Source organism: Canis aureus, chromosome 6 (genome assembly GCF_053574225.1).
Source record: "Canis aureus isolate CA01 chromosome 6, VMU_Caureus_v.1.0, whole genome shotgun sequence".
Classification (NCBI taxonomy): Eukaryota; Metazoa; Chordata; class Mammalia; order Carnivora; family Canidae; genus Canis; species Canis aureus.
Genome location: NC_135616.1, coordinates 45,082,047 through 45,099,246, shown reverse-complemented (window position 1 = coordinate 45,099,246; position 17,200 = coordinate 45,082,047). Strand labels below are relative to the sequence as shown.

The 17,200-nt window shown below is 43.7% G+C and overlaps 1 protein-coding gene across 4 annotated transcripts in view; it reads left to right on the top strand.

Annotated features, from left to right (window-relative positions):
- DRC8 (dynein regulatory complex subunit 8) overlaps positions 1-17,200 on the top strand; it is a 120,620-nt gene that overhangs the window by 89,390 nt on the left and 14,030 nt on the right. For 3 of the 4 annotated variants that reach the window (XM_077901376.1, XM_077901374.1, XM_077901375.1), the window contains one exon: positions 11,212-11,284. The exons of the other annotated variant lie outside the window; for it this stretch is intronic. In XM_077901376.1, coding sequence (XP_077757502.1) covers positions 11,212-11,284 — 73 coding nt within the window. The remainder of the gene's footprint in view (positions 1-11,211; positions 11,285-17,200) is intronic. 4 annotated transcript variants of the gene reach the window in all.

Below are 17,200 nucleotides of genomic sequence, written 5' to 3'. Positions count from 1 at the left end.
TGTAGAACTCCGGTCAGGGAAAGCTTCTGTGGAGGTCATTTTTGAGTTAAGATCTTTAAGATTTGAAGGAGCCAGCCATGTGAACTGGGGGAGAGCAAATATAAAGGTCCTCTGGAGGGGCAGGGGTGTAGTGTGTCACAGACCAGCACGGGAGTGTGGGGCTGCATGGTGGGCAGCCAGATACCAGGGTGTGAGACCCAAGTGAGAGAGGTTGGTAGGCCCTCATCAGATAGAGCCTCACAGACCTTATCAGTGCCGTGGGAAGCCACCAGAGAGTGCTTGGCCGGGGAATTACGTACTATAATGTTCACTTGTAAAAAATTGTTCTGGCTCCTGTGAGAGTGGATGGAGGTGGCTGATGAGAGCTGAGGCAGTGACACCTGAGAGTGACTTCCGTGATCCAGGTGAGAAGTGGCCAGAAAAAGGTGGTGGCGGTCAGCATAGAATAGTCATGAGTGCTACTGTTATGGGCCTAGACGTGTACCCCCAGAAGTCACATCCCTAATGCCCAGCACCTCTGAATACAACCTTATTTGATGATAAGGTCGTTAGAGAGGTGATTAAGGTAAAATAAGAGCATCAGAGTGGGCCCAAATCCAGTCTTAATGGAGTCTTGTGAGAAGAAATTTGGACACACCGAGACAGGGAGGCAAGCACACAGAGGAAGATAGGGTGAGGACACGGGGAGAAGGCGGCCATCTGCGAGCTCAGGGGAGAAGCCTCAGAAGAAACCGCCCTGCCTCCATCTCGATCTTGGACTTCCAGCCTCCAGAGCTGTGAGCAAACCAATCCCTGTTGTTTACACCCCCACCCCCCCCTGCAGGCAGACTCATGCAGTTATGATAATAATGACAGTGGTGGTGATTTCTTCATGGTATCTGCTGCCGCCTCAAGCTAGGGCATAGACTTGTGTGTGTGCATGTTTCCTCCCGCGTGGTTGCCAAGGGTAAAAGTAAAGATAGAGCTGAATTATTTATTCTCTATGTAGTGTCTGATGTTTCATAGAGTTCTTTTCTGAGATACACAGGAGACCCATTTCTTCACTTGGAGACTGCAAACTCTAGCATATAGGATGGTATGAGAAATAATACCGTAACAAGTTAGAACCCAGAGCTTTTTGGAAAGCATATTTTAGCAGTGGAAAAATGATCCTCCCTTGATTAGAGGGACCTTCAGAAAAATAAGCCTATTTTTTAAGTAGAACCATTGTCCAAATAAGGTTTAGCCATTATTATGTTGGTTTCATTTCATGGCTTTGCGAAAAAAGATCAATGTGTGAAAACTCTCTCTATGAGGGCAGGGTCCTCCTCTCATTGTCTGCTGTGCTGTGAATGGTACCTGGTGCACGGTAGTGTTTGGCAAATATTTATGAGATGAATGTAAATCATTTTCAAATCCTAGTTTGTTCCTTCTTAGAATTTTTGAATTGCTTCAACGTTCTCTCATACTTAGCTGAATATCAGCGATTCCATAGAGGAGGTAAAGTCTTTGGCCTGTGTCTTTCTCCCTTCCAATCGCATCCATTGTCCTGAGTCAGGTCTTCACTTGGAATGGTTTTGACCTTAGACTGCCCTTAACCGGAGGAATCACCGCCCAGCTCCGTGGCACTGGCGCCACCTCGTGTCAGGAACGTGACACTGCACCCACTGCAGGCCTGCAGGGAACCAGCCTGGCCCTGGTCACACAAGCTGTGCATGAATTAAAGGGTAATGCCTTTATTGGGCAGCGTTACCGTGACTCATGTGTTCAGAAGGGATTTTTGTCCCCATGTTTATTACGTTATATATAGGGCAAGTGCGGAAACAGATTCTTAGTCTTTAACCATAAAGGCTTCTGGAGTTGATTCATAGTTCTTATCAATGTGAGACATCTACTCCTATAAATATAGGGAAGAGCTCTGCAGAGTTTTAAGACTTTATATGACATAGTTGATTTAATTGAGGTGTCATCAATTAGAAAAAACACGAAATTGATAGATTGATTTTTTTTTTTTATTTATTTATTCATGAGAGACACACAGAGAGAGAGGCAGAGACACAAGCAGAGGGAGAAGCAGGCTCCCTGCGGGGAGCTGGACGTGGGATTCGATCCCGGGTCTCCAGGATCAGGCCCTGGGCTGAAGGCGGTGCTAAACCGCTGAGCCACCCAGGCCACCCACGAAATTGATTTAAATGAAAGAAAAAAAAAATTTCCAAGGAAAAATGGTTTTTGTTTTTGTTTTTTAATACAAGAACTGTATTTAATTTCTGTTCTGTATCCACGGTAGGACACTGAGTGGGTTGTTCACAAGATGAACCTGTCGGGATGCCCGGGTGGCTCAGTGGTTGAGCATCTGCCCTTGGCTCAGGGCATGATCCTGGGGTCTGGGATTGAGTCCTGCATTGGGCTCCTCGCAGGGAGCCTGCTTCTCCCTCCTCCTGTGTCTCTGCCTCTCTCTCTCTCTCTCTCTCTCTCTCTCTATGTCTATCATAAATAAATAAATCTTTAAAAAAAAAAGAGAGAGAGAAGATGAACCTGTCTAGGGACCGCAGGGCCAGGAGCTGTCCGTACGAAGTGGTGAGGACTCAGAGAATCAGTTTTGGAACCAAACCATCCTGACTTGCAGCTAGCTCACAGGAGCTGATTGTTAGGTTTTCAGGAATTCTGCAAGCCGCTGTTACAAACTAAATTATATGAAAAGTAAATGACATAAATTTACAAGTAAATTATATTAAAAACAAAGGAGCTCACTTGGGCAGCACTTAGAGTGAAATTGGGTGGGTGCAGAGATTAGCTGAATTCCTACACGAGAACCCGGGGGATGAGCCACCCAGGTGCCCCTTTTGTTTTGTTTTTAATGAAAACTTTTTATTTAAAAAATATCATACTTGTAGACAAATAGGAGTGGCACATGGCAAACTCAGTAAGTGATCTCAACTTTTTCAGGTTGTTCTGTATAAAATGCAACATGAATGTGGTAACTAACAATGAAAAGGTACTAAATACTCCCAAGTTTACCTCCTCCTAATTGCAGCACCATGTTTTACTCTCACTTATGCTTGTGAGGCAGTTTGCACAGGTGCTGGGATGCCAGGCAGTGGTGGGGACCCCGGGGGGGCAGGCATTTCTTTCCACCTCTTCCACCAGCGACTTACTTTGGCAGCTTCATTCTTTGCGAGCCCCTGGTGGCTGTGTGGACAAGGTGGAAATGCAAATACTGCTCATCAGGGCTTTTCCCTCCCAAGGGGCCAGCTGGTAACAGCACACCCACCATTGTACACAAATGACTTTGTGCCTTTTCTCTGCCCTTGCTTCCAAAAGCCTGACAAGAAGACTTTGGGATGAATTATTAAAATTCAAGAACAATGTTTTGTTTCACTACACTGACTTCAGTAAAGTTTCTAACTGGTTGCTTTAAAAGGTTGCATTAATAATTGTAAATGCCTTAATGATTTAATAATGTTACAATTGTTGTAAAAGTTACTTTATTATTTTTTTTTAAAGATTGTATTTGAGAGAGAGCAAGCATGAGCAGAGGAAGGATTACAGGGAGAGGGTCCCAAGCAGACACCGCAGTGGGCGTGGAGTCCAACATGGGGCTTCATCCCACAACCCTGAGATCATGACCTGAGCCAAAATCCAGAGTCAGAAGCCAATTGACTGGGGCCCCCAGGCGTCCCTTAAAAGTTACTTTAAAATAATTTTCAATCATTTCACTTGATTCAAAATCCTATTTAGTAGAAGTGAAGTGGGTGAATCAGCCCCAGTGTGGTGTGTACTTGTGTCACTTTATTTCATAGTTTCATTTTAATGTTCCAGTTGTCTAACATCTTGGTTATTTCTTATTTCTGAATTTCTTTTATGTTCATTGGGAAGTTTTGGAATTTCTATACCTTGTCTCTGAAAGCTACAGTTTTAACTCCTAGCATGGTTTTTTCGTTTTTAACTTTTCCCTTTGCCGTTCTTCTTCTTTCTAGACCTCTGTCCCCTTCTCAGAAACTCATGGCCTCACGTTTTTCCGACCTCTGTTCTGTCTTGCCCTCTCTTCCTCTCTGTTTTTCTTAGGTCATGTTTAGGAGCCTTATTACTTCTGAGGCTGGCAGGTTAGCTACGTGGTTTCCTTCTTTATGGCTGGGACCCCAACCCCATCCTGGCACCATCTGGGGTTCTGGAGTCCAACCGACCCCTCTGCCTGCATTCCTGTGTTCTTGGCACCAGAATCCTAATGCCAGAGGAGCTCCTAGGATCTTCTGTCTTCTGTGCCTCTGGCCTTGTATTTCAGAACATGTGCAAACAAGAGGAGCTCAGAGGCCTCTTTGCTTCTCCTATAATTTCCCTCCACACCCTCCTCTCGTCCTGTACCCGCCCGGAGCAGTTCACCCTGCTGCCTTTTTCACTGTGGGGTCAAGGATGAACAGGGCTCCATCTGCCCCAGATACTTTTACCTGTTCTTAAGCCAAAACGATAGGTAAAGTGTAATACAAAAAAAGATAACTGTTTTAAACAGGTTCTATGAGGCAGGATTTCTGTTGACTTCTTACTGCTTTGGTTTTCATTTCAAATGTGCTTATGTTGTTTGTTTTTCAAGTTTATTTACTTTTTGGTATCTCCCTACCCAACATGGGGCTCAAACTCATGACCTCAAGATCAAGAGTCGTGTGCTCTTCCAACTAAGCCAGCCCGGTGCCCACTTCTTTTTTTTTTTTTTAACCTTTTATTTATTGATTCATGAGAGACACACACAGAGAGACAGAGAAACAGGCAGAGGGAGAACCAAGTTCCCCGTGGGGAGCCCGAGCCCGATGCGGTAGTCAGTCCTGGGACCCTGGGATCATGACCTGAGCCAAAGTCAGATGCTCAATTACTGAGCCACCCAGGTGCCCCTTTTGTTTTGTTTTTAATGAAAACTTTTTATTAAAAAAAAATCACACTTATAGACAAATAGTAGGAGTGGCACATGGAACACTTGACATCACATAGGTGCACAGATGCAAAATGTTAACATTTCGCTTTTGCCTATGTTCTCCCTCTCTTTTATAATATACACACACACATATTCAACACTGCACACACATTTTCACACAAACATTTTCATTATTATTTTAATTTTTCTGGACTATTTGAGAATAAGCTGTGGGTGTTATGACCTTTTCCCCTGAAATACTCCAGTGTATATTTTCTAAGAACTAGAATATTCACTTACATAAGCCACAGGTATGTGTGTGTGTGTGTTTAAATATAATCTTAGAATAAGAGTAGCTAAAAAAAAAAAAAAAAAAAAAGAATAAGAGTAGCTGGGGAGAACTTGAGGAGGTCATTTGGCTCATCCCCCTGCTTGTTGCAGGTAAATTCCTCCAGTACATGATGGCTGCTTTCCAGGAGTGATAAGCCCAGATTCCCACAGGGACCAGGCCTGTGACGTGTGTGTGTGTGTGTGTGTGTGCCCCACCTAATTAGAGACCAACACTGTGCTGAACAAAACCTTATCTGCCAGCATGTCTGTACCTCAGGTCATCAGTTTTCAGACCTGGATCTGTCTTCGAGGCTCCCATAGGGTGGAGCCTCCAAGCTTCTCTGGAAGTGCCTCGTTATGGTCAAGTTCTCCTGTGAGTCTCATGAAATCCCTGGCCAGGTTTATAGGAGGCAGCAGTGTGCAGGGTTGAAGAGTGTGGGTTCCCACCTGTGTGTAGGGATCCCATAGCCACCACTTCTAGGATCCTGGGGAAGTTACCTCACCCTTCTGGGTTTGTTTTCCTCCTCTGTAGAGTAGAGTAGGTGCTGTCTTCGTAGGGCTGTTGTCAGGAGTAAGTGGATAAGAATATTGAAGCACATGGGACACCTGGGTGGCATGATCAGGTTGTGATCCCGGGGTCCTGAGATTGAGTCCCACATCGGGCTCCCCATGGGGAACCTGCTTCTCCCTCTGCCTGTGTCTCTGCCTCTCCCTGTGTGTCTCTCATGAATAAATAAAATAAAATCTTAAAAAAAAAAAGAAAATAATATTGAAGCACTTGAGAGCAGAGCTAAACCGCGTGTGGCTGTGTGCAGCCTGTAGGTGGTGGAGGGGTGTGAGTGGGCTGTGGGGCTACCCCTTCTCCAAGTCCCAGAGGAGGTGTCCCTTCCCAACCAGAAGGCAAGTTAGTCCACTGTCTCATGTCCTGCCCCCCGGGTTGGACCCGTAGCCCCGGTGCCCTGCTCCCTGTGGGGGTGGGGGGACACTGTTGGGATGCACTGAGCAAGATCTTGAACATCTTGGGGTTGTCTCCTTATCTATGAAATGGAGAGAGTGGGGGCTCCCCCTTCCTGCCATGGAGCAGTGCGAGGAGTAAAGGCATCTCTGGGGCCCGAGTTTGAGCTGTGAGAGTCCTGGCCAGGAGCTGCAGGTGCCTCTCCGGAGCTGCCACCTTGTCCCCCCTGCCACCCAAGTCCCCCTGCCATCGCCGCTCGCACAGGCTTGCTCTTCCTCCGTCCCTGAATGTGCTGTTGCTGAGATCACCAGTGGCCTTCTCTCTGTGGGCTGCTGCTGCTTCTCTTCGGCTCAAGGGACAGTTTTAACAGCAAAGTCATTTTGCAACCAGGGGTCTGGGCAGAGTGCAGTTGAGGGGCCGTGGGTGCAAAAGAGGAGTGGAGAGGCTGTCAGAGGCAGGACAGACAGAGGAGTGGGTGGCGGGGAGCTAGGCACAGCGGGTCTGCAGAGGGGCTGGGCCTGCAGTGGATGGTGGGCAGGGGACTCACGAGGACAAGATGAAGGATTTGGAACAGGGGCTGTGGGAACAGAGGGAGCGGGCTTGGAGGTGGTCAGGCACCTATCAGAAATGTCTTCAAGGGACGCCTGGGTGACTCAGTGGTTGAGCATCGCCTTTGGCTCAGGTCATGATCCTGGGATCCTGGGATCGAGTCCTGCATTGGGCTTCCTGCATGGAGCCTGCTTCTCCCTCTGCCTGTGTCTCTGCCTCTCTCTCTCTCTGTGTCTTTCATGAGTAAATAAATAAAATCTTAAAAAAAAAAAAAGTCTTCAAGATAAGGGAGGAAAATACCTGAATATTTTGGGGGCAAAAGAAGAAGCAGCTGGTAGAGGATGAAGATGCTGAGTTGGGGGCGAGTGTGTCCTGAACAAGACACAAGAGCCAGGGACTTAGAGGATGCTTACCCAGATGAGTGCCAAGTGATGCATATAATTAGGAGGAAGAAAGAGGCAAGACTGGAACTAAGAAAAACTCAGAGGAGTTAGTTTTTTATTCCTTGGAGGCTGAGAGGGAAGGGGTGGGGAAGGATGTATGTACTTCTAAAGAGGTGAGCGGGCAGGGCAGGGCCTGTAATGGTAGGGGGCCCCCTCCGAATGCGTGAGTCCCTCCCAAATTCATAGATAGCCCGAACCCCCATGTGATGACGTTTGGAGGTACGCCTTTGGGAAGTGGTCAGGTTTAGATGAGGTCAGGAGAGTGGGGGCCCCCACGATGACTAGAGCCCTTAAAAGAAGAGGGGGACCCAGAGTGGGCTCGAAGTCTGCTGTGTGAGGACACGGAGCCAGGTGGCCATCGCAGGCCAGGAAGACTTTTTTTTTTTTTTTTTAATTTTATGTATTTATTCACGATAGACATAGAGAGAGAGAGAGAGGCAGAGACACAGGAGGAGGGAGAAGCAGGCTCCATGCAGGAAGCCTGACGGGGGACTCGATCCCGGGACTCCAGGATCGCGCTCTGGGCCAAAGGCAGGCGCTAAACCTCTGAGCCACCCAGGGATCCCCCCAGGAAGACGGTTCTTACCAGACACTGAACCTGACGGTGCCTTGGCCCTGGGCCCCGCGGCCTCCAGAGCTGTGAGCAATGACGTTTTGCCTTCATCCGCCCGGGCTGTGGTGTGTAGCTGTGCAGCCCCAGCCGACGTGGCAGGTGGTAGGACGGTGAGCCGTGGTGCTCACTCAGTCTGCGTCTGTTTGGGGACGTGGGTGACAGGTATGTGGGGTCTTCTGCTGACATGAGGTGCATCCGAGGTTTGGAGCTTGAGGCAAGAGGTGATAGATGAATGGAGCGGGCAGGATGGAGGGGGAGGGTTAGGGTGCGGTAGATGGCAGTTTTGTTTGCTTTTTTTTTCTTTTGTTTTAAGGATTCTATTTATTTATGCATGAGAGACACACACACACAGAGAGGCAGAGACACAGGCAAAGGGAGAAGCAGGCTCCATGCAGGGAGACCAATGGACTCGATCCCAGGACCCCAGGATCACGTCCTGAGCCAAAGGCAGCCGCTCAACCACTGGAGCCAGCCAGGCATCCTGGTAGATGGACATTTTGAATGGTTGGCTGGAACATATCGAGTAGTCATGTGTAGATGAATTCACTGCAAAACACAGCTCGTGGGCCAGTTTGCAGGGGCACAGAGGGCATTCCTGGGTTATTGTGGACTTGTCAGCCAAAGAAGCCTTTTGCCTTTTCCTCTTACGTGAGTGAGGCCTTCATGTTTTAGGACTAGAGAGAAAGCAGCAGCTTGGTGCCGGACAAATGGAACGAGCTTTGTTTTCTGTGGTCTCCCCAGACAGAGCAAGAGTGAGCCAGTCTAACTGGATTCATTCAGGAGAGGTGAGAAGGGGCAGGGGTCTTTCTAAGGGGAGAGAGAATTTTCTATACTGAAAGGAAGCACCTGCCTCCCTCTGACCCAGAGCAGCCCACTGGTGGTGGGAGGCCCTGGGAGCTCACGCAGGCCCTCTTCCTTGGACAGCTGGGTTGGGGCAGGTCTCTGGAAAGTTCTTGCTAGACCCCTGGCTGGTCTCTTCCCGCCAGCACAGTCTCCTCAGAGGAGCTCTCGTGCAGCCCAGCCTCGCTCCCCGAGCTGTCTGCAGCCTGGACCTTCCTCCTGCTCCCCCTGTCATGTGTCACGTTTGGGGGTGGATTGTACCCCACCCACCAGCAAGCACCTTAGCCCTTCCCATGTCCTGGGTATTGGCAGCGACAAAGGGCTCATTTCAATCTGCTCTCAAGTTTCTCAGGCACAAGGGATATTGATTACCTTGCTGACCCAGCACAAGGTAATTCTGCTTTTCCCTCCACGTACGTCTCTTCTCAAAGGCTGACTCACGATGGCAGCTCTTCCTAGCTATTTCCAGAAACAGAGGGTATCGGATTTAAAATTTAAAATGTTCTAGTAACCATATTTTCTTTTAAAAGGTGAAAGACAAACTGGTAAAATTAATTTTAACGCTATGTTTTATGCAACCCAGTGTGTCTCAAATATTGTCTTTTCAACATGTCAGTTTAAAAATTATCAGAGATATTTTACTTTTTTTTCCCCCTAGACTCGGTTTTTGAAATCCATGTGTATTTTACACTTACAGCCTGTTTTCACTTGGGCTGCTCACATGCCCAGTGCTCAGTAGTCAGATGGAGGCAGGGACCACTGTCCTAGACGAGGGCCTGTGGGGACTTCCAGGTCCCCCTGTCCCGTCCCCCCAACATCGTGCAGGGTAACTAGCCTTTCCTTGGATCCCTCTGATTCTGGACTCTGTGGTTCTCTGATGCACATAGAGAGGCCTGGAAGGTTATGGAGGGGCTAAATCTATGAATACTTAGCAAATCATATGTTTTTTTATCCTTGCCTCATTAACTATCGGTTCTTTTTTCTTGTTTAATTTTATTTGTTTATTTGAGAGAGAGAGAGAGAAAGCATGAGCAAGGGAAGGAGCAGACTCCTTGATGAGCAGGAAGCCTGTCGCAGGCTCGATCTCTTGACCTCAGGATTATGACCTAAGCAGAAGGCAGATGCTTTACCGCCTGAGCCACCCAGGCTCCCCTATCAGTTCCAATGCATACAGCAGGAGTCCGATGCTGCAATGATATATTTACCACAGTGGTGTTAGCCAGATTCATGGGACACCTTTAGGGGACTTCTTGAAAGTCTAGGCTTATAGAATGCTTCAGTGTCTATAGTCACAGCATCACCTTCAGGTCCTACCTTCATGAGGGATGTGGGCATGAAAATCAATGCATGAGTATTGAGACTGAGCTGCTTGGGTGGGTATGAAATAAGAAGACCTTACATGTTTAGCTGGCCCTCGTTTAGTCTGAAGGAAAACCAATAAGTGAAAATTAATCCCATCTCCCACAGTTACTGATTTTCAGTTTTCCTCTCACTACTCATTCTGCAACCTCTTTAAGTGATGAACCTAGACATTCTTGTTTAACATGTTTTCTCAGTAAAATAGGGAGTAAATGTCATACCACTGATACCATCCAGAATGGTTAAGAAATGAAATATTCTAGTTAAGTATTTGTGAAATTAAGTTCACACTCAAATACTACAACTGTAATAATTTTAAGTAGAAATATATTTTTAAAATATTTTATTTATTCATGAGACACACACACAGAGGTGGAGACATAGGCAGAAGGAGAAGCAGGCTCCTTGTGGGGGGCCTGATGTGGGACTCGATCCCAGGACCCCGGGATCATGACCTGAGCCGAAGGCAGGCGCTCCACTACTAAGCCACCCAGGTGCTCCTTGGTGGAGATATTTAATAATCTATTACAAATCCTCTGTCTTAGCATCTAGAGAATACGGACTATAATTCATACTTTTCTTAGGTTATTTGCTAAATTGAATTACGATATTATGGGAGGGTAGGGGAGTCACTAATATTTATGGAGTGGCTACTCTGCCAAGAGCTGTGCTTTTATATTATGATATTCATATTATTTTATGCCGAGGGTGTTCCCAGCCCCATTCTAAGTATTTGAAGGAAGATGTTATGTGTTACCCCCCAGCTAGGCTTATGCACCCAGAGACTGGCCTGCCCCGCCTAGCACAGTGCAGGGCAATCTGACACCAGAGCCCTGCTACTAAGTACTCTGCACTAATGTGAACTTCTGCACAAACCTCTGGGGAGACATTATTGTTCTGCCCTAGACAGTGAGGTGCAAAACTGTTAACGAACTCAAAATCAGCTAGTAAGTGGCCGGCATTTCTTTTTCTTCCTCTCCCCTCCTTTTCATTTTCTAGAACTTCTGGATTTTGGCTCAGGCAGGGCTTGAGTTTGTAAATCAGTGCAAACACTGTTTCTTCTTCCTTTGGTTCACCTGTCTGCCTTTTTCTTTCCCAGGAAATATCTTCTCTCCTCCATGAGGCAGTACTGATAGACTTCATTTGCTGTGCTACGTCCACCCTTGAAGTGGTTTAGAGAAACACGGCGCTTGCTTTTCAAAGTTTATATTCTGAAACTATTGACTATTTTTTCCTGCAGAGAGATCGGAACAATTATCAGGTCACTAGGGTGCTGCCCAAGCGAAGGAGAGCTGCATGACCTGATCGTAGAGGTAAGCAAGGCTGCATGGGCTGGGCTCCCTGCTATGCCCATTCCTTGTTCTTGAACACCCTTACCTGCAGCTAAGCATGTCCTAAACTAATGTCCTAAACTAATAATGGGTCCACTTGATGAAGACATTTGGGCAACTGTGTGGATTGGCCAGCCAGCAGTTCTGAAACAATATCAGATCTGGAAGAAATGGCTTTGACTAAGTAACTCAATGGCTCAAGTAAGGAGCCCACCTTAGATATTATTTATATTCTAAAATTAGTTGAAGAGGGGCACCTGGGTGGCTCAGTCGGTTGAGTGTCAGACTCTTGATTTCAGCTCAGGTCATGATCCAAGGGTCATGAGATCGAGCCCCGCATAAGGCTCCCCACTCAGCGGGGAGTCTGCTTCTCCCTCTCCCTCTGCTCCTTCCCCACTCATAAATAAAACAAATAAAATCTTTTTTTTTTTTAAGCTTATATTCATTTGAGAGAGAGAGCGAACCAGAGAGAGAGAGAGAGATCAAGCATGATCAGGGGCAGGGAGAGGGAGAAATAAACTCCCCACTGATTAGGGAGCTTGATGCAGGACTCTATCCCAGGACCCTGAGATCATGACCCAAGCAGAAGGCAGACCCTTAACTGACTGAGCCACCCAGGTGCCCCTAAATAAATAAAGTCTTAAAAAAAATAAAATTAGTTGAAGAAAGGCCAGCAGATACTTGGGACCAAATATGTGTGGAAAGAACATGGCAGATGAAAGGAATTGTGGTGAAGAATTTCAGTTCAGAAGAGATAGAAATGGAGGTAGGGACTGTAAGAAATTTATATTTTTTTGGGGGGAAAAAAACCCTAACTTTCAGAATAAGTAGTAAACATAACAAAATAATAAGAACCAACTTGACACTGACTGAACAGTCTAAGAATTTTAAAAATGGTTATTTGTAATAGCGTTGATGAGTCTCTGGAGGGAATCATCTTGTAAAGCAGTAATGAATGGCCCAAGATCAGAGAGCTTCCTGCCCTGTTTGGTTTCCCAGAAAAGTGTCTGGTCTAACTAACCTCAAATGTAGCTTTCAGTTTAACAAAGCAGAGGCCTGAAGGGAGCGAAGCTACCTGGGCCACCAACAGGAGAAGAATCTGTTCAGAGCTGCTTCTCCATGTGGGTTTTGGTGGAGGCCAGAATCAAGCAGGAGATGAGGGGAGGCAGGCAAGGAAGTGGGATTTTGTTGATTTATGGGCCTAGCCCAGCACTGACTTGGTGAGTCACTTGACCTCTGTGTTCATTTCTCTGTGATGATACCTACTTCAAAGCTAAATGCAATCATGTATTAGAAGACATGTTTTGAATCCTAAAGCACTCTATATACAGTTAAGGAGTGGAAGATTGGAAAGACGACTCTGTTGCCTGTTATTAGCATTGTGGCAACTAAAAAAGCAGTACCGATTTTTCATTAACATTTAAAAATATTCAGTAAAGCTCAAAATCTTTACATTGTTTTTTTCCATTTTGGGACCCAATAAAACTATTTTTACTCAGAGGGGGAAAAAAGTCTTTTTTTTCCTGAGTTGGTCCTCACATTCTTAAAAAAAAGGTGTTGATCGCTGCTTGACAGTGTTTATCGACAAAGCTCGAATTTGTGCTAGGGAAAGAGGAAAGTTGGCGCTGTGGAACAGATAAGAAATGGAAGATGAATTTATAGTGAACTCATAATTATTGCATATAATTCAGTAGAGTAAATGGAGCAGTAAGAAAAATGCCCCTGGAAAGATAGAAAAGCAGAGCCTTTAGAGCCTAATTCCTTTTGTAGGTTTGAATCAGCAAACCACAATCCCTGGGCCAAATCCAGCCCACCACCTATTTTTACAAATAAAGTTTTATTGGAACAAAGCTCAATTCATTTATTTACATATTGTCTTTGGCTGTTTTCTCACTACAAGAGTGGAGCTGAATCCTTGTGACAGAGACCATATGGTTTGCAAAGCTTAAAATATCTACTGTCTGGTCCTTTGCAGAAAAAGTTTGCCAACTCTTGATCTGTAAGCTTCTCTGGCAAAGTAGAATAAACACCACATCTTGTGTCAGGAGGTCTACGTTCAAATCCCATAGCTACCACTTACGACTTGGCTGAGCAGCGTAGTCTTTCAAAGTCGGTTCCACATCCACAAAAGGAATGCAAATAGCATAGTGTCTTTATGAGGATTAAATCTGGTAACTATGAGGAATCAGGTGTTGCTTGATGGGCACTCTGTGCATATATGGGGTTGCTTGTTCTGTAGGTGCCTGTCTACTGAAGTTACCCCATGGGTCTGGGCAGTTAATCACAGTAGATGCTCAGGGCCCTGCGTTTTATTTTGTCATTGCCCCTTTCTTAGATATATTGACACAACCTTTGAAAGTTACAAATGGTTAGAACAGCTGGACCAGGACGGATGACTGTTGTCTAAGCCCTATATGTACTTTTCTGTCTTTGTGCACAATTTATTCAAATTAAATTATAGTGATATACTTCAGAAGTTTTGGGTGTGACTATCCTTTTTTGAGGTTTCCCAAATAAATGAGAAGAGAAAAAGCACGTAGATATTTGTTGGTATCAAATACATTTAGAAAACCAGAGCTCCAAATAGTAAAGCTCTAGGAGTGAATCCCTTATTGCTAAGTGCTCTGTAATAGTTTCAGAAATGAAAACTATTTCTACTTCTTTTGCTTTAAAATGCAATAATGTGATGATGCTCTAAACTTCTGTAAAACATCAAAACCTATGTGCAGTTCTCTAGTTGGCATTTACTTAAATTATAGTCTAAGTACATACTCTCAGCCCCTCGTTTCCTAAAGAGCAGTATAAAGTGTGATGTTTCTCTTAAAACAGATCATTTAAAAATCACTTGGCATTGATCCCTCTATTTCATATTCTTCAGTTACCAACTGGCCCCAAGTAATCTCAGCCCATTTGGAATATCACAAAACACAGCAACAGCGAGAAGGCTTAATACCCAAATTTTATTGGCATACAGGTTACCAAAAAATTCTTCCTTTACTATGAAGTTAGAACCTTCCAGGATCTTCCATGTGGGAACTAGGAGGATGTGACAATATCTCAGTACCAGTGGGAAGGGCATGTAGAGGTTTACAGCCTTTGAAGTTCAAACCTAAGTGGAATTGTGGAGAATTTAAAGTAATTAGAAAGGAGAACTAAAAGACATTTGCAAAATAAGACCTATGTTGGTAAGATTATGACATTATACAGTGATTTTTTTTAAAAGGTCATTCATCAGGAAGGTATAAAAATCATAAATGTCCATGTAGCTAATAACACAGCTGCAATATCCATGAGGCAAAAATGGACAGAGAAAGGGATAGACAGACAATTCCACAATCATAGAAGGAGCTTTTAAAAACCCTCTCTAAATAATTGATAGAGTAACTACATAAAATATCAGCAAAGATGTAGATGATCAACCATCAATCACCCCAGCCTAATTGATATTTATAGGACGCTACACCCACAAATGCAAAATACATGTTTTTTTCAAGTGTATGGAATGCTCAATAGGATAGATTAAGTGCTGGGCCATAAAACAAGTCTCAGTAAATCTTTAAAAATTGAAATCATATAGGATATTTTCTCTGATTTTAAAAATGAAATGAAGAGAGGGCAGCCTAGGTGGCCCAGCGGTTTAGTGCCGCCTTCAGCCCACGGCGTGATCCTGGAGACCTGGGATCGAGTCCCATGTCGGGCTCCCTGCATGGAGCCTGCTTGTCCTGCCTGTGTCTCTGCCTTTCTCTCTCTGTGTGTCTCTCATGAATAAATAAATAAATAAATAAATAAATAAATAAATAAATAAATAAATAAATAAAATCTTAAAAAAAAAAATGGAATGAAGAGGCACCTGGGTGACTCAGTCAGTTAAGTGACTTACTTGATTTGGCTCGGGTCCTGATCTCAGGGTTGTGAGATCGAGCCCCACATCAGGATCTGTGCTCAGTGTGGAGCCTGCTTAAGATGCTCTCTCTCTTCCTCCCTCTGTCTCTCCCTACTGCTCCTGCTCGCTCTCTCTAAATAAAAAATAAATATGAAATAAGTCAGAGACCAATAGAGAATAAGATAACTAGGAAATCTTCAAATATTTGAAATTAAGAAAAAAAATTTGAAATTAAGCAACATACTTTCCAATAATTCACAAATCAAAGAAGAAATCACAAGAGGAATTAGATTATTTTGCGAACATTAATGAAAATACAACATATCAAAATAAAATGCACTTAAATAAATATAAATGCATTTTATAATGTGGAATAAAAAAGGATTCATATTAATAAAGATAAACAACTTGATCATAAAAGAAAATACAACATATCAAGCTTGTGGGATACAGGTAAGCAGTGCTTAGAGACCAGCTTATAACTTTAAATGATTATACCTGAAAAGAAAAAAAGACCTAAAATTAATTATCAAAATTCTCATTGTAACAAATTGGAAAAAGAAGAGCAACATAAACTCAATATAAATGAAAGAAAGACAATTATGAACAGCAGAAATCAGTGAAATAGAAAATGGACAGAGAAAATCACTGATAGCAAAATACTAGTCTTTTCAAATAAAATTGATAAACTTCTAACTAAGGTGATCAAGACAAATTACCTACATCAAAATTAAAGGAGGGTTTATCATTATCCTTCAGACATTTTAAAAGGATAAGAAAGGAACAACTTTATGCTAATAAACCTGGCAACTTAGATAAAACGGACAAATTCCCCAAGACACACAAATTACCAAAACTGACCCCAAAAAACCTAGAGAATTAGAATAGCCCCATATCAATTATAAAAACTAAATTTATGATTAAAAACTTTCCCATAAAGACAATTAGAAGTTCAGATGGCTTTGCTAGTGCATTCTCTCAGACATTTCTGGAAGAACTAGTACCCATTCTACGCAAAACTCTGTTTGAAAACATTACAGGAGGTAACACCTTCCAGGCTAGCATTACTCTGATGTTCAAGCCTGACAATCCTATTACAAAAAAGAATAGATCTTATTAACAAAGATGTAAAAAGTCCTTAATAAGATTTTACCAAATCAATTTCAATAATATGTTAAAAGGATAACACATCATGAACAAGTGGAGTTTATCTCAGGAATCTAAGGTTAGCTTAATATCAATCAATGTAATGTATTACCTCAAAGAACAAAGTAGACAGACCATATGATCATTTCAGTAAATAAGGAAAAAAAGCATTTGAAAAAATTCAGTACCCATCAAAGAGAAAAAAATACTCAGCAAATGAAGAATAAAAGGAAACTTGTCAAGCTGGCCAGGGGGTAGCTATGAAAATTCAAGGCTAAAATCATACTCAGTGTTTTCTTTTCTTTTTTTTTTTTTTAAGATTTTATTTATTTATTCATGAGAGACAGGGAGAGAGAGAGAGAGAGAGAGAGAGAGAGAGAGGCAGAGACAGGCAGAGGGAGAAGCAGGCTCCATGCAGGGAGCCCGATGCGGGATTCGATCCCAGGTCTCCAGGATCAAGCCCTGGGCCGAAGGCCAGCGCTAAACCGCTGAGCCACCTAGGGATCCCTCAGTGTTTTCTACATAAAATCATGAACAAGGTGCAGATGCCTGTGTTCATCACTCTTCTCCATCATTTACTTGAGGTCCTAGCTAGTGCAACAAGATAAGAAAAAATAATAAAAGATACAGTTTGGAAAAGAAAAAGTGAAACTATTTCTATTTCGGACAACATGATTTTTCATGTAGGAAATCCTAAGAGATTTGCCAAAAAGGCTCTAGAACTGATATGAGAATTTAGCCAGATCACAGCCTACATGGTTAGCATGAAAAATTAATTGTATTTCTATAATTAGAAATTAACAATAAGAAAAATGAAATCAAATAAACAACTACATTTTAAAAAGCATGAAAATGTAATAATGAATAAA